This window comes from Geotrypetes seraphini, chromosome 3 (genome assembly GCF_902459505.1).
Source record: "Geotrypetes seraphini chromosome 3, aGeoSer1.1, whole genome shotgun sequence".
Lineage (NCBI taxonomy): Eukaryota > Metazoa > Chordata > Amphibia > Gymnophiona > Dermophiidae > Geotrypetes > Geotrypetes seraphini.
Window position 1 is genome coordinate 405,516,296 of NC_047086.1, and position 13,456 is coordinate 405,529,751.

General features: G+C 47.5%; 1 protein-coding gene across 2 annotated transcripts in view; it reads right to left on the reverse strand.

The window, feature by feature from the left end:
• Positions 1–13,456, reverse strand: part of COQ8A (coenzyme Q8A) — a 218,060-nt gene that overhangs the window by 164,799 nt on the left and 39,805 nt on the right. For both annotated transcript variants that reach the window (XM_033936782.1, XM_033936781.1), the window contains exon 2: positions 4,656–4,855. In XM_033936782.1, the coding sequence (XP_033792673.1) occupies positions 4,656–4,832 (177 nt within the window). In that variant the 5' untranslated portion in view covers positions 4,833–4,855. The remainder of the gene's footprint in view (positions 1–4,655; positions 4,856–13,456) is intronic.

Sequence of the window (13,456 nt, forward strand, 5' to 3'; positions counted from 1 at the left end):
CTCAAGGAGGGAGTCACCGCAATGTGCTAAGATACGGGATCCCGATCCTGCCTCCACTGGGACATCAGAGTCCATTGAGGCACCTGGAGGTGCAGCCTGGCAAAGGGTGTCACATGAACGGTGGAGGCCATGTGCCCCAAGAGGATCATCATCTGCCTGGCCGAGACCAAAGTCCTCAGGGAGACCTGTTGACTGAGCTGAACGAGGGCGGCCTGCCGAGACTGAGGCAGAAACGACCGGAGGCGAACTGTGTCCAGCACGGCTCCAATAAACTGCAGGGACTGAGAGGGGCACAACTGGGACTTTGGGAAGTTGACCTCGAACCCCAGACACTGAAGGAAGATAATAGTCTGACGGGTCGCTGAGATAACCCCCTCCCTCGACGGTGCCTTGATTAGCCAGTCGTCGAGGTACGGGAACACCTGAAGACCCCGAGACCTCAGGGCCGCCACCACCACCACGAGGCATTTTGTGAAGACCCGTGGGGACAAAGCGAGCCCAAACGGGAGGACCCGATATTGCAGATGAAGATCCCCCACCCGAAAGCGAAGGAATCGTTGAAAGGCCAGGTGAATTGGCACATGAGTGCAAGCCTCCTTCAGGTCTAGCGAACACAATCAGTTCCCCTCTTCCATCAAGGGATATAAAGTGGGAAGAGAGAGCATGAGGAACTTCTCCATGACCAGGAACTTGTTCAGCCCCCGGAGATCCAAAATGGGGCAAAGGTCCCCGGTCTTTTTTGGAACCGGAAAGTACCAGGAGTAAAACCCGGAGCCCCGCTGACAACAGGGGACCTCCTCCGCCGCCCGCAGGCGAAGGAGGGCCTGAGCCTCCCAGAGAAGCAGGGGAAGCTGCGCGCCGCTCGAAGGATACTCTCTGGAGGGCCTGTCCGGAGGTGAGGAACGGAAATGGAGCGAATACCCCTCCCTGATAACGGAGGGAACCCATTTGTTCGCAGTGATCAGAGCCCAGCGGTGAAAGAAAGCGCTGAGACGGCCCCCGATAGGCAGAGGAGCAGGCTTGAGGGCGAAAGAGGCCAGCCCCCTCCCGCCCAGACAGTCAAAAGGATGGCGCCGGCTTGGCCGCAGCCGGGATCTGAGGCTTCGGAGAGGCCCTCTGCTGCTGTTGGCGCCTCGGAGGTCTAGAAAACGCCGACATTGATTTCTGTGGGTAGCGCCGAGGAGGCAACCTATACAATTTGGGAGGAGCAGGCTTCGCCTTGGCCCGTACCAGGGAGGCAAAGGAGCACTCGTGCTCCGAGAGGCGCTTGGTGGCCGCCTCGATGGAATCATCAAAGAGTTCGTTGCCCAAGCACAGAAGATTCGCCAACCGGTCCTGCAGGTTCGGGTCCATATCAACTATGCGTAACCACGCCAAGCGATGCATGGCCACAGTAAAGGCAGAGAACCTAGAAGAAAGTTCAAAAGCATCATAGGAAGCCTGGATCATGTAAAGCCGAAGCTGTGAAAGGGTATCCAGAAGCCGGCAAGTCATCCTGAAAAGACGGCAGAAATTTAATGCACTGCTTAAGATAGGACGTGAAAGTAAAGTTGTAATTAAGGACCCTGTTAGCCATCATAGAATTTTGGTACAGGCGCTTGCCAAACTTATCCATAGTCCTGCCCTCCTGGCCGGGCGGGGCCACCGCAAAGACCTTAGAAGGGTGAGACTTTTTGAGGGAAGACTCCACCATCAAAGACTGGTGGGAAAGCTGAGCCTTCTCGAACCCTTTACAGGGGACCGTCCGGTACCGAGACTCCATTTTAGACGGAATGGCCGGGATAGCATACGGCGTCTCCAGGTTGCGGAAAAAAGTTTGTTGCAACACCGGATTCAAGGGGAGCTGAAGGACTCCTTAGGAGGATAGGGAAGTTCCATCTCCTCCAAATATTCCTTGGTATATCAGGAATCAGACTGGTGGTCCAAATTCAACGCCTTCCCCATGTCCAGTACAAATCTGGTGAAAGAAGAAGGCTTGCTCTCAGACCGCCCCTCAAGGGGGGGAGGTCGAGCGAGACTGCAAGGCAGCAGAAAAAGAGGGGGAAGCCTCCCGGGAGTACTGCGTAGGCATGTCAGTGTCAACAAGCACCGAAGTCGAAGAAGCCCCGCTGAAAGAACGGGGGGAGAGTCGAGGACAGCTTGCACTTAGAGGTCCCCGCAGGCGAGGACCCAGGGGTCCGAGGCACCGAGGAACGACGACGCCTCCCCGGAGGGTCCCGGGAAGATGACAAGCATCGGGAAAAAGAGGTAGAAGCTCCCGACACCGGTGCCCCACGGGATGGAGTCCAAGACCGCACCGGCAACCGCCGGAGACTCGGATCAGACAACACCAGGTCCAAGGCTTTAATGGACCCCGTAGTGCGAGGGCCCGGCGACCTACCCCGCCTCGGGGAGGAATCCCTGGGCTTCTTAGCGAGTCTCCGGGACGAGGGAGAAAGACGCCTCAACCAGTGCCTCGAATGAGGCCGAGCAGCGGGAGAACCCCGCCGCGAAGGAAGCGGGAAGGAGTCAGACGAGGACAGACGCCAAGACCAACGTCCCTTGCCCCGAGAACCCTCGAGGCAACACTCAGGCTGGTCCACCGCGAGCGAGATCGAGGATGGGGCAAGCCGAGCCAAAGCAGAGGAGAGCTGCGAGGAGATGATAGCCTTAAGCATATCCTCAAACATCGGCACCGAGACCATATTTGGCCCTACAGGTGCGGCATTGCACTCCACCGAGGGCGACCTCGAGGAAGAGCATTCCCTTATGGTGGAGGCATGCTTGGAGGCCTTAGCAGGTAGTTTCGTTGAGGCAGTCACCACCTGGACGATCAGAGACTCCGAGGAGGGCTTCTTAGGTAGCTGAACTGAACCTGAAGACAGAAGAGGAGACTTACCTGCGGTGGAGGACCTCGAGGCCGGGGCCATCGAGGTCTTCGAGGTCGAGGGAGATTTTCCCGGAACCGAGGTCTTTGAGGCCGACACCGAGACCGGGCCTGCAGGCAGATCAGTCTCCATAGCGAAGAGCTCCGCAATCCATGCTCGATGCCTCCTAAGAGCCCGAGGCTGGAGGGTAGCGCAACAAGGGCAAGAGCCCTTAGGATGGTTGACTCCGAGGCACAAGATGCACCAGCGGTGCGGGTCAGTGATCAAAATCACCTGACCGCACTGAGTGCACTTTTTAAACCCGGTCAAGGGCCGGGACATAAGTCAAAAGAGAGAACCGCGGCCAAGGCAAACCGGGAGCCCCCGAATCAGCGAAACTCGAAAACTAGTAAAAACAAAAAAAAAGCACAGCGACTCCCGAACTGAGTAAAAATAAGAAGCCGCGGTGCAAGAAAGGCACGTAGAAAAAGCACAGAGAAGAGAGACAGGGCTTTCTGGCTCCGTGGAAAACTAAGATCTGAAGACCATGAGGAGGGGACGCGCCCTCTAGTGGAGCGGGAAGGCACACGCATGCGTGGTACAGCACTAGCAAACTTTGAGATCTTCAATCAAGTTTGCTTGAAAAGCTGTCCGCGACAGGGCTCCGTGGATGACGTCACCCACATGTAGAGAATATGCTGCCTGCTTGTCCTGGGATAATAAAGGATTTCTATTACAGCAAAAAATATGACTCTCGCTTTAAAAAGGACAAAGAACATGGCCACCATTCACTATGTTACTATGAGTAAATTTAAGTAACATACCCCCTTTACTAAACCGCAATAGTTCCTATGAGCGCTAGAATCAGTGCGAAGCATTCAGCGCGGCTCCCTGCGCTCATGACCGCTGTCATGGTTTAGTAAAAGGGGGGGGGATAGTATGAAAAGGTGAGCAATTTACACGGATGAAATTTATACCTGTAGAGCCTTATATTTTTAATTTTCTTCTTTTGCAATTCAATGCAATATACTTATGTAGTAAATCATCTCCAGTGAAGTCACTTTCAAGGAGAGAAAAGCAAAAATGTAATCACATTTTTATTCCTTTGTGGGATCCCATGGATCCCCAGTTTTCATCTAAAATAGATGGAGGACAGAAAAAGCTTCATCTTCCATGAAAACCACATCTACACCACACACTGATTCCAATCCTGCTTAGGATTTCATTGACAAATGTGGTACTTTTTTTTTAGGTGAAGGAAAGAGAAGCAAGTATTAAAAAAGTATCTATTCCTAAACTGGACAGGTAGCATAGCAGGGAAAAAGCATCTGCAATATTTGCATAATAAACTGTGAAATTCACATGACATTGTCTTCCTGTCTCCAGGGCAAACAGAGCATGTACTGTAACTGTGGAATTGCAACTAATGTAAAGTACTAATGACTGAAATACTTCATTACATTTCCTATTTATATGCTGCTCTCCTCCAAAACGAGACCCCTGACAACTTACAACATAGCAATGGCATGGAAATAACCAGTTTCTGTAAGTTAAAAATAGTCACAATACAAATACTACATAGTTTTAATGGAGATGTACATCCTGTCTTGTAATCTTTAACAGGAATAAATTATTACCTCACATAAGCACTGCAGTATTTAAATCCCATTGCAGGAGCAATAACTGGTCATAATATTATATGAGTGACCGACCATTCACAGTAGTACAGTCTATGCTGAAGAACTAAAGACTGCTTCCATTCTTTCCAAAATGAGCACACATCCCAGCAGATTTTCCATGCCTCCTTACCTGCATTTTCCCCATGGCTGCACCGAAACCCTGCTCTGCTCTCACTTGCCATATCCTGGTTAGGCCTGAAGCCTTCTCTCCCAGTCTAGTCTGCTGCAGCTGCTCTGCCTGGGTCTCCAGAACTGCCCTGCTGAGCTTCCAAAGGCCCCTCAGAAGCATGGCAGCTTCATTGGCCATGACCAACCAACCTCCTCCAACTTCTGAAAATGAAAGAAAATTAAGAGAGAAATGGATGACAGAACTCTACAAGTTCATTAAATCACCATTTGTTCATTATGTAAGCACACGATAGCATGAATAGAAAATTTATCAACATTTCAATCCACAGCTCCATTGAAATGTTGGGAAGATGAATAACTCCTTACTGCAAGGACTTACAAAAATCCCAAGATTTGCCAATCAATCTTTTTTTTTTAACTTAACTGTTCAATTTTTGATAGCCTTATAAAAGATGCAATCAGCAACTGATTTTTTTTTCCTGCATAATAAAACAGTAAACTCATAAAAAGTGTAGTCTAGCCTGGTGACAGTGTTGTGCTTGCCAAGTGGGAGATCCTTGGTTCAATTTTCTGCCCCCTGGGTAGGCTGGGTCAACGGGGTTAGGAAAGGAGTTATGGCCATTGCTTAAAGGCCCTTGCAGGGATCCAGGAAGGAGTCCTGGTACATGGCCACTACCCCACAACCAACACTGCCATGACCAAACTAGGTACACTAAGGATATAAGAAACGGTGAAGAAAATCCTCATGTTAATTATGAATGAAAGTTCATGATGCCAAATCCTGAACTGAAGATACAATAAAAGGTACACAAAACAGCACAGTCAAAGAGGTGGGCCCTGTAATAAAAACCACATGGCCCAATTACTATCCCCATGTTTATTTTATGTAATGCCACTAATCCTTCTTATGTCTGGGTTTACCTCAGCTTGCATTATGCTTACTCCATATTGAAATCCATTTTGCCTTCACCTCCACCACTGGCACATAGTCACAGGACTGACTGCCTTTCCACCCATTTGACATCTGAAACCAATCTATTTGTCCTCACACAAGGCAACATAGTTCGTGTCTTCCTCAAGGACCATGAGACATGGTTCTCAGGATGCATGAAATGAATACTTGTAACACAATAATACGAGGTGATAATATCAAGGCAAATAAGAAAAAACATTCCACAAAAAGATAATCAGACACCAAAGAAATGAATGCTAAATGAAAGAAAAAGCCTCAGTATTGGGTGAGTCACAAGATCCTACTTCTTCCCCATCATAGGCATAAAAAACTTTCATATATTGACAGCAGATATAAATTCTCAAAACGGACACATTTTGATCATTAAATTGAAAATAAAATCATTTTTCCTACCTTTGTGGTCTGGTGATTTCATGAGTCTCTGGTTGCACTTTCTTCTTCTGACTGTGCATCCAATATTTCTTCACCTCTTTAAGTCTCCTCTCCTCCAGACCTCATTCCCTCCCAAAACTTTTTTTCCTCTCTCCCTGCCCCCTTCCTTTTCTTTCTTTCTCCCTGCCCCCCTTCTTTCTTTCTGTCTCCCTGTCCCCTTTCTATCTGTCTTTCTCTCTCCCTGCCCCATTTTCTTTCTTTCTGTTTCCCTTCTTTCTTTCTGTCTCCCTGCCTGCCCCCTTTCTTTCTTTCTCCATGCCCTCCCCCAAGCCACTGCCATCAAGGAACAGGACCCCAAGCCACCGCCGCTGAGTTCTGAGCTCTCCTTGCTTCCCGACGCCATAAACAGAACGCTGAAGCGCCAGGCCGACCAGCCTTCCCCACCGACATCAATTTACTTCGGAGAGGAAGTTCCGGACCAGCCAGGCAGCGATTGGCTGGCCAGGAACTTCCTCTCTGACATCAGAATTGACGTTGGGTGGGTGGGGGGGGTGAAGGCTAGTCGGCCCAGTGCTTCTGCGTCCTGTTTACGGCATTGGGAAGCAGGTAGAACGTGAAGGCAACGTAAGTCTATCAAGAGTCACTGCCTACTCGGTGGCTATGCGCTGCTTTGCTTGGCTTGGCTTCGCACGGTAGACATGGACCCGAACCTTCAAGATCGCCTGGCCAACATCCCTTGCCAGGGCACTGAATTGTTTGATGACTCTATCGAGGCAGCTACCAATAAATCATTTGCTTCTATCAGGCCAAAGCCTAAGCCTTTTACTTTTAAGATTTCCAGACCTCTTCCATCCTACTAGAGGAGTTTTCCCCAGCGGGCGGCTCCTTATTCAAGGCGCCCCCTAAGAAACAACAGCAGCAGCAACCAAGGCAGCAAAAACCTCAGACTTCTGCATCTAATACGATGCATAACCTCAATCGTTCTGCCTCTATCCTCTCCTCTTCTCATTGGAGGTCATCTCCATCTTTTTTACCAATGATGGGAGCTCATTATATCCTAAACTAAATTAAACTAAACCTTAGGTTTGTATACCGCGCCATCTCCGCAAGCACAGAGCTCGGCACGGTTTACAGAAGTTAAGAGGAAAGGAACTACAATGAAGGGATATAGGAGAGGGACTAAGAAGATAGAGAGGGACAGGGTACTAGAGAACGGGAGGTGATTAGATTTTTGAAAAGAGCCAAGTTTTCAAGTGTTTGCGGAAGGATTGGAAGGAGCTTGAATTTCTGAGTGGGGATGAGAGGTTGTTCCAGAGTTCTGTGGTTCTAAAGGGGAGGGATGTTCCAAGTTTTCCTGCGCGAGATATACCTTTTATAGAGGGAAAGATAGTTTCAGTTTTTGGGAGGGTCTAGTGGAGTGTGGGTTTGAGGAATTCCAAAAGAGTGGGATAACGGGAGAAGGACGCCATGAAGGCTAAGCAGGCACATTTATAGAGGACTCTGGAGTATACTGGGAGCCAGTGAAGCTTGGAGAGGAGTGGGGAGACGTGATCGAACTTGCCTTTTGCGAAAATAAGCTTGGCCGCGGCGTTCTGAATTAACTTAAGTCTATGGAGGTTTTTCTTTGTTAGGCTTATAAAGATGGAGTTGCAGTAGTCCAGTCTAGAGAGGATGGTGGATTGAACGAGGACGGCGAAGTGAGAATGATGAAAGCAGGATCTCACTTTCCTCAACATATGAAGGCTAAAGAAGCATATTTTTACCAAGGAGTTGAGGTGATCATTGAAGGAGAGAGAGGAGTCTATGACGATGCCTAGGACTTTGCTTGAAAACTCATATCCGACCTCTGGATCTTCACTATCATCAGGGAAGGTTACTCTCTTCACTTCATCCAGGTTCCACCAGATTTTTCCCCAAGAGAGTATCCTTCCAATCCGTCGCAGACCACCCTTCTTCTTCAGGAAGCTCAAGCTCTGCTTCTTCTCCTTGCCATCGAGGAAGTTCCCCTGGAACAGCAGAGGAGGGGGTTTTACTCTCATTACTTCCTTGTTCCAAAGAAGATGGGAGATCTGCGACCTATTTTGGACCTTAGAGCTCTCAACAAATTTCTTGTCAGAGAAAAATTTTGCATGTTGTCTCTGGCATCCCTCTATTCCCTTCTAGATCAGAACGATTGGTTATCTTCTCTAGATCTCAAAGAGGCTTACATTCCCATTCATCCAGCCTCTCGCAAGTTCCTCAGATTTCGGGTGGGAAATCTGCATTTCCAATACAGAGTGCTACCCTTTGGCCTGGCATCATCTCCAAGAGTCTTCACCAAGTGCCTAGTTGTTGTAGTAGCAGCAGCTCTGCAGAACCATGGTCTACAGAGACTCATGAAATCACCAAACAACAATGGTAGGAAAAATGATTTTTATTTTCAATTTAGTGTTCAAAATATGTCCGTTTTGAGAATTCATATCTGCTGTCTATATTTTGCATTATGGCTCCCTTTTACTAAAACACAATAGCGGTTTTTAGCGCAGGGAGCCTATAAGCGTCGAGAGCAGCACAGGGCATTCAGCGCAACTCCCTGCACTAAAATCTGCTATCGTGGTTTAGTAAAAAGAGAGGGGGTAAATTTGTCTATTTTTGTATAGTTGTTACTGAGGTGACATTGCATAAAGAAATCTGCCTTGACCTCTTTGAAAAAACCCCGGAATATAAATGATAATTAACATTTTTTCTACGTACAGTGTGCTTTGTATTTTTTAAAATTGTATTGTTCGTAGATCATTTTGACTTGGTCATTTTAAAAGTAGCTTGCAAGCCCAAAAAGTGTGGGGACCCCTGAACTAGATTATAGCGGGGTGGGGAAGGCTTCAACGACCGCGATGGTTTAGATGGGCTGGAATGAGCTTTGACAGAGACTTCAGTAGATGGAACCTAAGCACACTACCAGGCAGAGTTTTGGGTTCTGGCCCAGAAAGAGCTAAGGAGAAAATTTTAAATTAAATCAGTAATTTAAAGAGAGGGTAAGAGGTTGGGCAGACTGGATGGACCATTCGGGTCTTTAGCTACTGTCATTTACTATACACCATATTTACCAAACTATGGTTGCCATACTATGTCTACCATGCTACAATCTCTCATAACATGAGTGGGCGCTGACGCTGACTGAGGGCCTATATGGTCCTTCTAGACTGCCATCAAAGTATACGCATCTTCTAGGCCAACAATGTTTCCTCTGCATACTATATCCACCTTTGCCTTGGTCATTTCAGGGCATAGGCTGTGGAGGTCACCTCAGTGCTACCCTGTCAGTTCAGACATGGTCACTACAGATCTGACTGGCGCTGACTTGGCTCACTGTCGTAATTTGCACAACCACAGTATACACACAGTTTGGCAGAAATCTAAAAACATGTCTTTTTAAGAAATCCCTACCAAGGGTCCAAAGAGACAGACTAAAAATACAAGTCACCTGAAACAAAGTTAATGTCAATGGTCAGCTGCTATTTATGATATATTACCACAGACTGTATGCATAATTTGATAACTTTATTTAGCATGTATAATTTCTTTTTAACATACAGTATTTAACTCTATACAAAATTCTATGTCGAGTCTCTTTCATGTGAAAGGAAACTTCAGAATGAGAGGGCATAGGATGAAGTTAAGAGAGTGATAGGCTCAGGAGTAATCTAAGGAAATACTTTTTTACAGAAAAGGTGGTAGATGCGTGGAACAGTCTCCTGGAAGAGGTGGTGGAGTCAAAGACTGTGTCTGAATTCAAGAGGGCCTGGGATAGGTACATGGGATCTCTCGGAGAGAGAAAGAGATAATGGTTACTGCGGATGGGCAGACTGGATGGGCCGTTTGGCCTTTATCCGATATCATGTTTCTATGTTGCATGTAACCCACCTAGAAGTCTCTCTTATCCGTACCCTTCTCCTCTTCTGCCAACTCCAGACTCCGTACCCTTCCATCTTGCTGCATTGTATGCCTGAACAGACTGCTCGAGTCAATATGTCAAGCTCCATCTCTAGCCCATTTTTTGAGGCTACTTTCAACTGCTACTTCCCACTGACCGTAAGATAACTATGTCCATCCTATCATTCTCTCTGCAAGAAACTCTGCAACTCCTATATGTCCTATCTGTCTGTCCAAATTAGATTATAAGTTCTTCTGAGCAGGGAAGTCTATTACATGCTAAATGTACAATGCTGCATACGACTTTCAGTGCTATAGAAATGATAAATAGTAGTACAGTAGTAGTAATTAAGATTTGGCAGGATATAAGATTGCACTTCACCATCATAAAAAAACATTCTTACTGAGTTTTTCCTTTAAATAAAAGACAATGAAATACCAGAGTTAAATGAAAAGTAAAGAATACTTATGGAGACGGACATATAATCTCTTTAATTACCCATCCCTGAAATCATGTCTTTACAAGAAGTTCCTAGACAGAATGTTATCATTCCAGGCAGCCAAACTGAACACATGGCTCGTAAAACCCATTCTCGAGGCCACTTCTTACGCCGACTTCAGAAAATCACTGAAGACCCGTCTCTTTAACAAATTCTAATTCCAAATTCTTGCCCAATCCCCCTCAGCTATCCTCATCCCAATCCCCAATTCTCTTCATTTTAGATTAACTCATCCTTCTTCCCATTTGTAAAGGTATTCCACCCAAATTGTTTTCCCCTGCACCCCAATCTCTAACTAGATACTTCCTTTTGATTCAAACCATCTTGGTTCTCTTCCATTTGCAATTTGTATCCCAGAAAGTACATTTTCTGTTCCCCTTACATCTCATACGCTCATTGTATGTATCTCGTTGTAAACATCTCTTACTTCTTGTTGTAAACATCTCTTACTCTCATTGTATGTATCTCGTTGTAAACATCTCTTACTTCTTGTTGTAAACATCTCTTACTCTCATTGTATGTATCTCGTTGTAAACATCTCTTACTCTCATTGTATGTAACTTGTTGTAAACCGCTTTGAACTTATGGTATAGCGGTATATAAGAAATAAAATTATTATTATAGTAAATGAAAAATATTGCAAGGAATAAAACCATTCTGCACTAACGCATGTTTCCACTTCACAAGCAACAGCCTCTTCGCACAGACACTTCTTGACAACATGCGTCGTGCATTCGTTTGTTAAGAATTATGGAGCTAGAGGCATTACTTTTCATTTAAACCTCACAAATATTTCACACACAGGTATAGTGTTAGTTGCCAAATAGTATCATCTTACTCGTACAAGGTGAATGAGACAAATATGGGAGCAAACATAAAAAATAACAGTGTAAAAGAAATATCATATTCTAATTAAGAAAGTTACGTTTGTATAATGTTTTTTTCTTGGTGGTAAGAGTGTGTAGCTACATTTAAGGTGCCAATAAGCACAGTTACTTACCGTAACAGGTGTTATCCAGGGACAGCAGGCAGATATTCTTTACGCATGGGTGACGTCACCGACGGAGCCCACGGTACGGACCTTTTTACTAGAAAGTTCTAGTTGGCCGCACCGCGCGTGCGCGAGTGCCTTCCCGCCCGACGGAGGAGTGCGTGGTCCCCAGTTAGTATAAGCCAGCTAAGAAGCCAACCCGGGGAGGTGGGTGGGTCGTAAGAATATCTGCCTGCTGTCCCTGGATAACACCTGTTACGGTAAGTAACTGTGCTTTATCCCAGGACAAGCAGGCAGCATATTCTTTACGCATGGGTGACCTCCAAGCTAACAAAGAGGGAGGAGGGATGGTTGGCCATTAGGAAAACAAATTCTGAAGTACAGATTGGCCGAAGTGCCCATCCCGTCTGGAGAAGCATCCAGACAGTAGTGAGTAGTGAATGTGTGAACTGAGGACCAGGTGGCCGCCTTGCAGATTTCCTCAATGGGTGTGGAACGGAGGAAAGCAACAGAAGCGGCCATAGCTCTTACCCTGTGGGCCGTGACAGCACCGTCTAGTGACAGACCGGCCCGAGCGTAACAGAACGCGATGCAAGCTGCAAGCCAGTTGGATAGCGTCCGTTTAGAGACCGGTCGACCCAAACGATTCGGATCGAAGGTCAGGAAGAGCTGAGGGGACAAGCGGTGAGCCCTTGTACGATCGAGATAGTAAGCTAGGGCACGCTTGCAGTCAAGAGTGTGCAATGCCTGTTCCCCGGGATGTGAATGAGGCTTCGGGAAGAACACAGGCAAAACAATGGACTGGTTGAGGTGGAAGGCTGAGACCACCTTTGGAAGGAACTTTGGATGGGTGCGCAGAACCACCTTGTCATGGTGAAAAATAGTGAACGGTGGATCGGCAACCAGTGCATGAAGCTCACTAACCCTCCTGGCAGAGGTGATGGCAATGAGGAAAAGAACCTTCCATGTCAGAAATTTGAGCGAAGTTGTGGCAAGAGGCTCAAAGGGAGGTTTCATGAGGGCAGACAAAACCACATTCAGGTCCCAGACGACCGGAGGAGGCTTCAGAGGTGGTTTGACGTTGAAGAGGCCCCTCATGAATCGGGAAACCAGAGGGTGAGCCGTGAGAGGTTTTCCTAGAACAGGCTCATGGAATGCCGTGATGGCACTGAGATGGACTCTGATTGAGGTAGACTTGAGGCCTGCGTTGGACAGGGAGAGTAAGTAGTCCAGGACAGTTTCCACCGCTAAGGAGGTGGGATTGTGATGATGACGGAGGCACCAAGAGGAAAACCTGGTCCACTTCTGATGGTAACATTGGAGGGTGGCCGGCTTCCTGGAGGCGTCCAAAATGAGACGGACAGGCTGAGACAGATTTCCTGAAGAGGTCAGCCCGAGAGAAACCAAGCTGTCAGGTGGAGGGAAGACAGATTGGGATGTAGTAGAGACTGATGTTGCTGTGTAAGTAGAGTAGGAAACACAGGTAGAGGAATGGGCTCCCTGGAGCTGAGTTGAAGTAGAAGGGAGAACCAGTGTTGACGAGGCCACCGTGGAGCTATGAGGATCATGGTGGCTCCGTCCCTGCGGAGTTTGGACAAAGTCCGCAACATCAGAGGCAGAGGAGGAAAGGCATAGAGGAACCGATCCGTCCAGTCGAGAAGGAATGCATCCGGGGCCAGACGATGAGGAGAGAAGAGTCTGGAGCAGAACTGGGGCAGCTGATGGTTGTGAGGAGCTGCAAATAGGTCTATCTGCGAAGTGCCCCAGCGAGCAAAGATGGAGTGGAGCGTGGGAGGATCCAAAGTCCACTCGTGAGGTTGAAGGATGCGGCTGAGATTGTCGGCCAGGGAGTTCTGTTCGCCCTGGATGTAGACAGCCTTGAGGAAGAGACTGCGGGCCGTGGCCCAGGTCCAAATGCGAAGAGCCTCCTGACAAAGGAGGCGAGATCCGGTGCCGCCCTGTTTGTTGATGTAGTACATGGCAACTTGGTTGTCCGTGCACAGAAGCAGAACCTGAGGGCAAAGAAGGTGCTGGAAGGCCTTGAGAGCATAGAA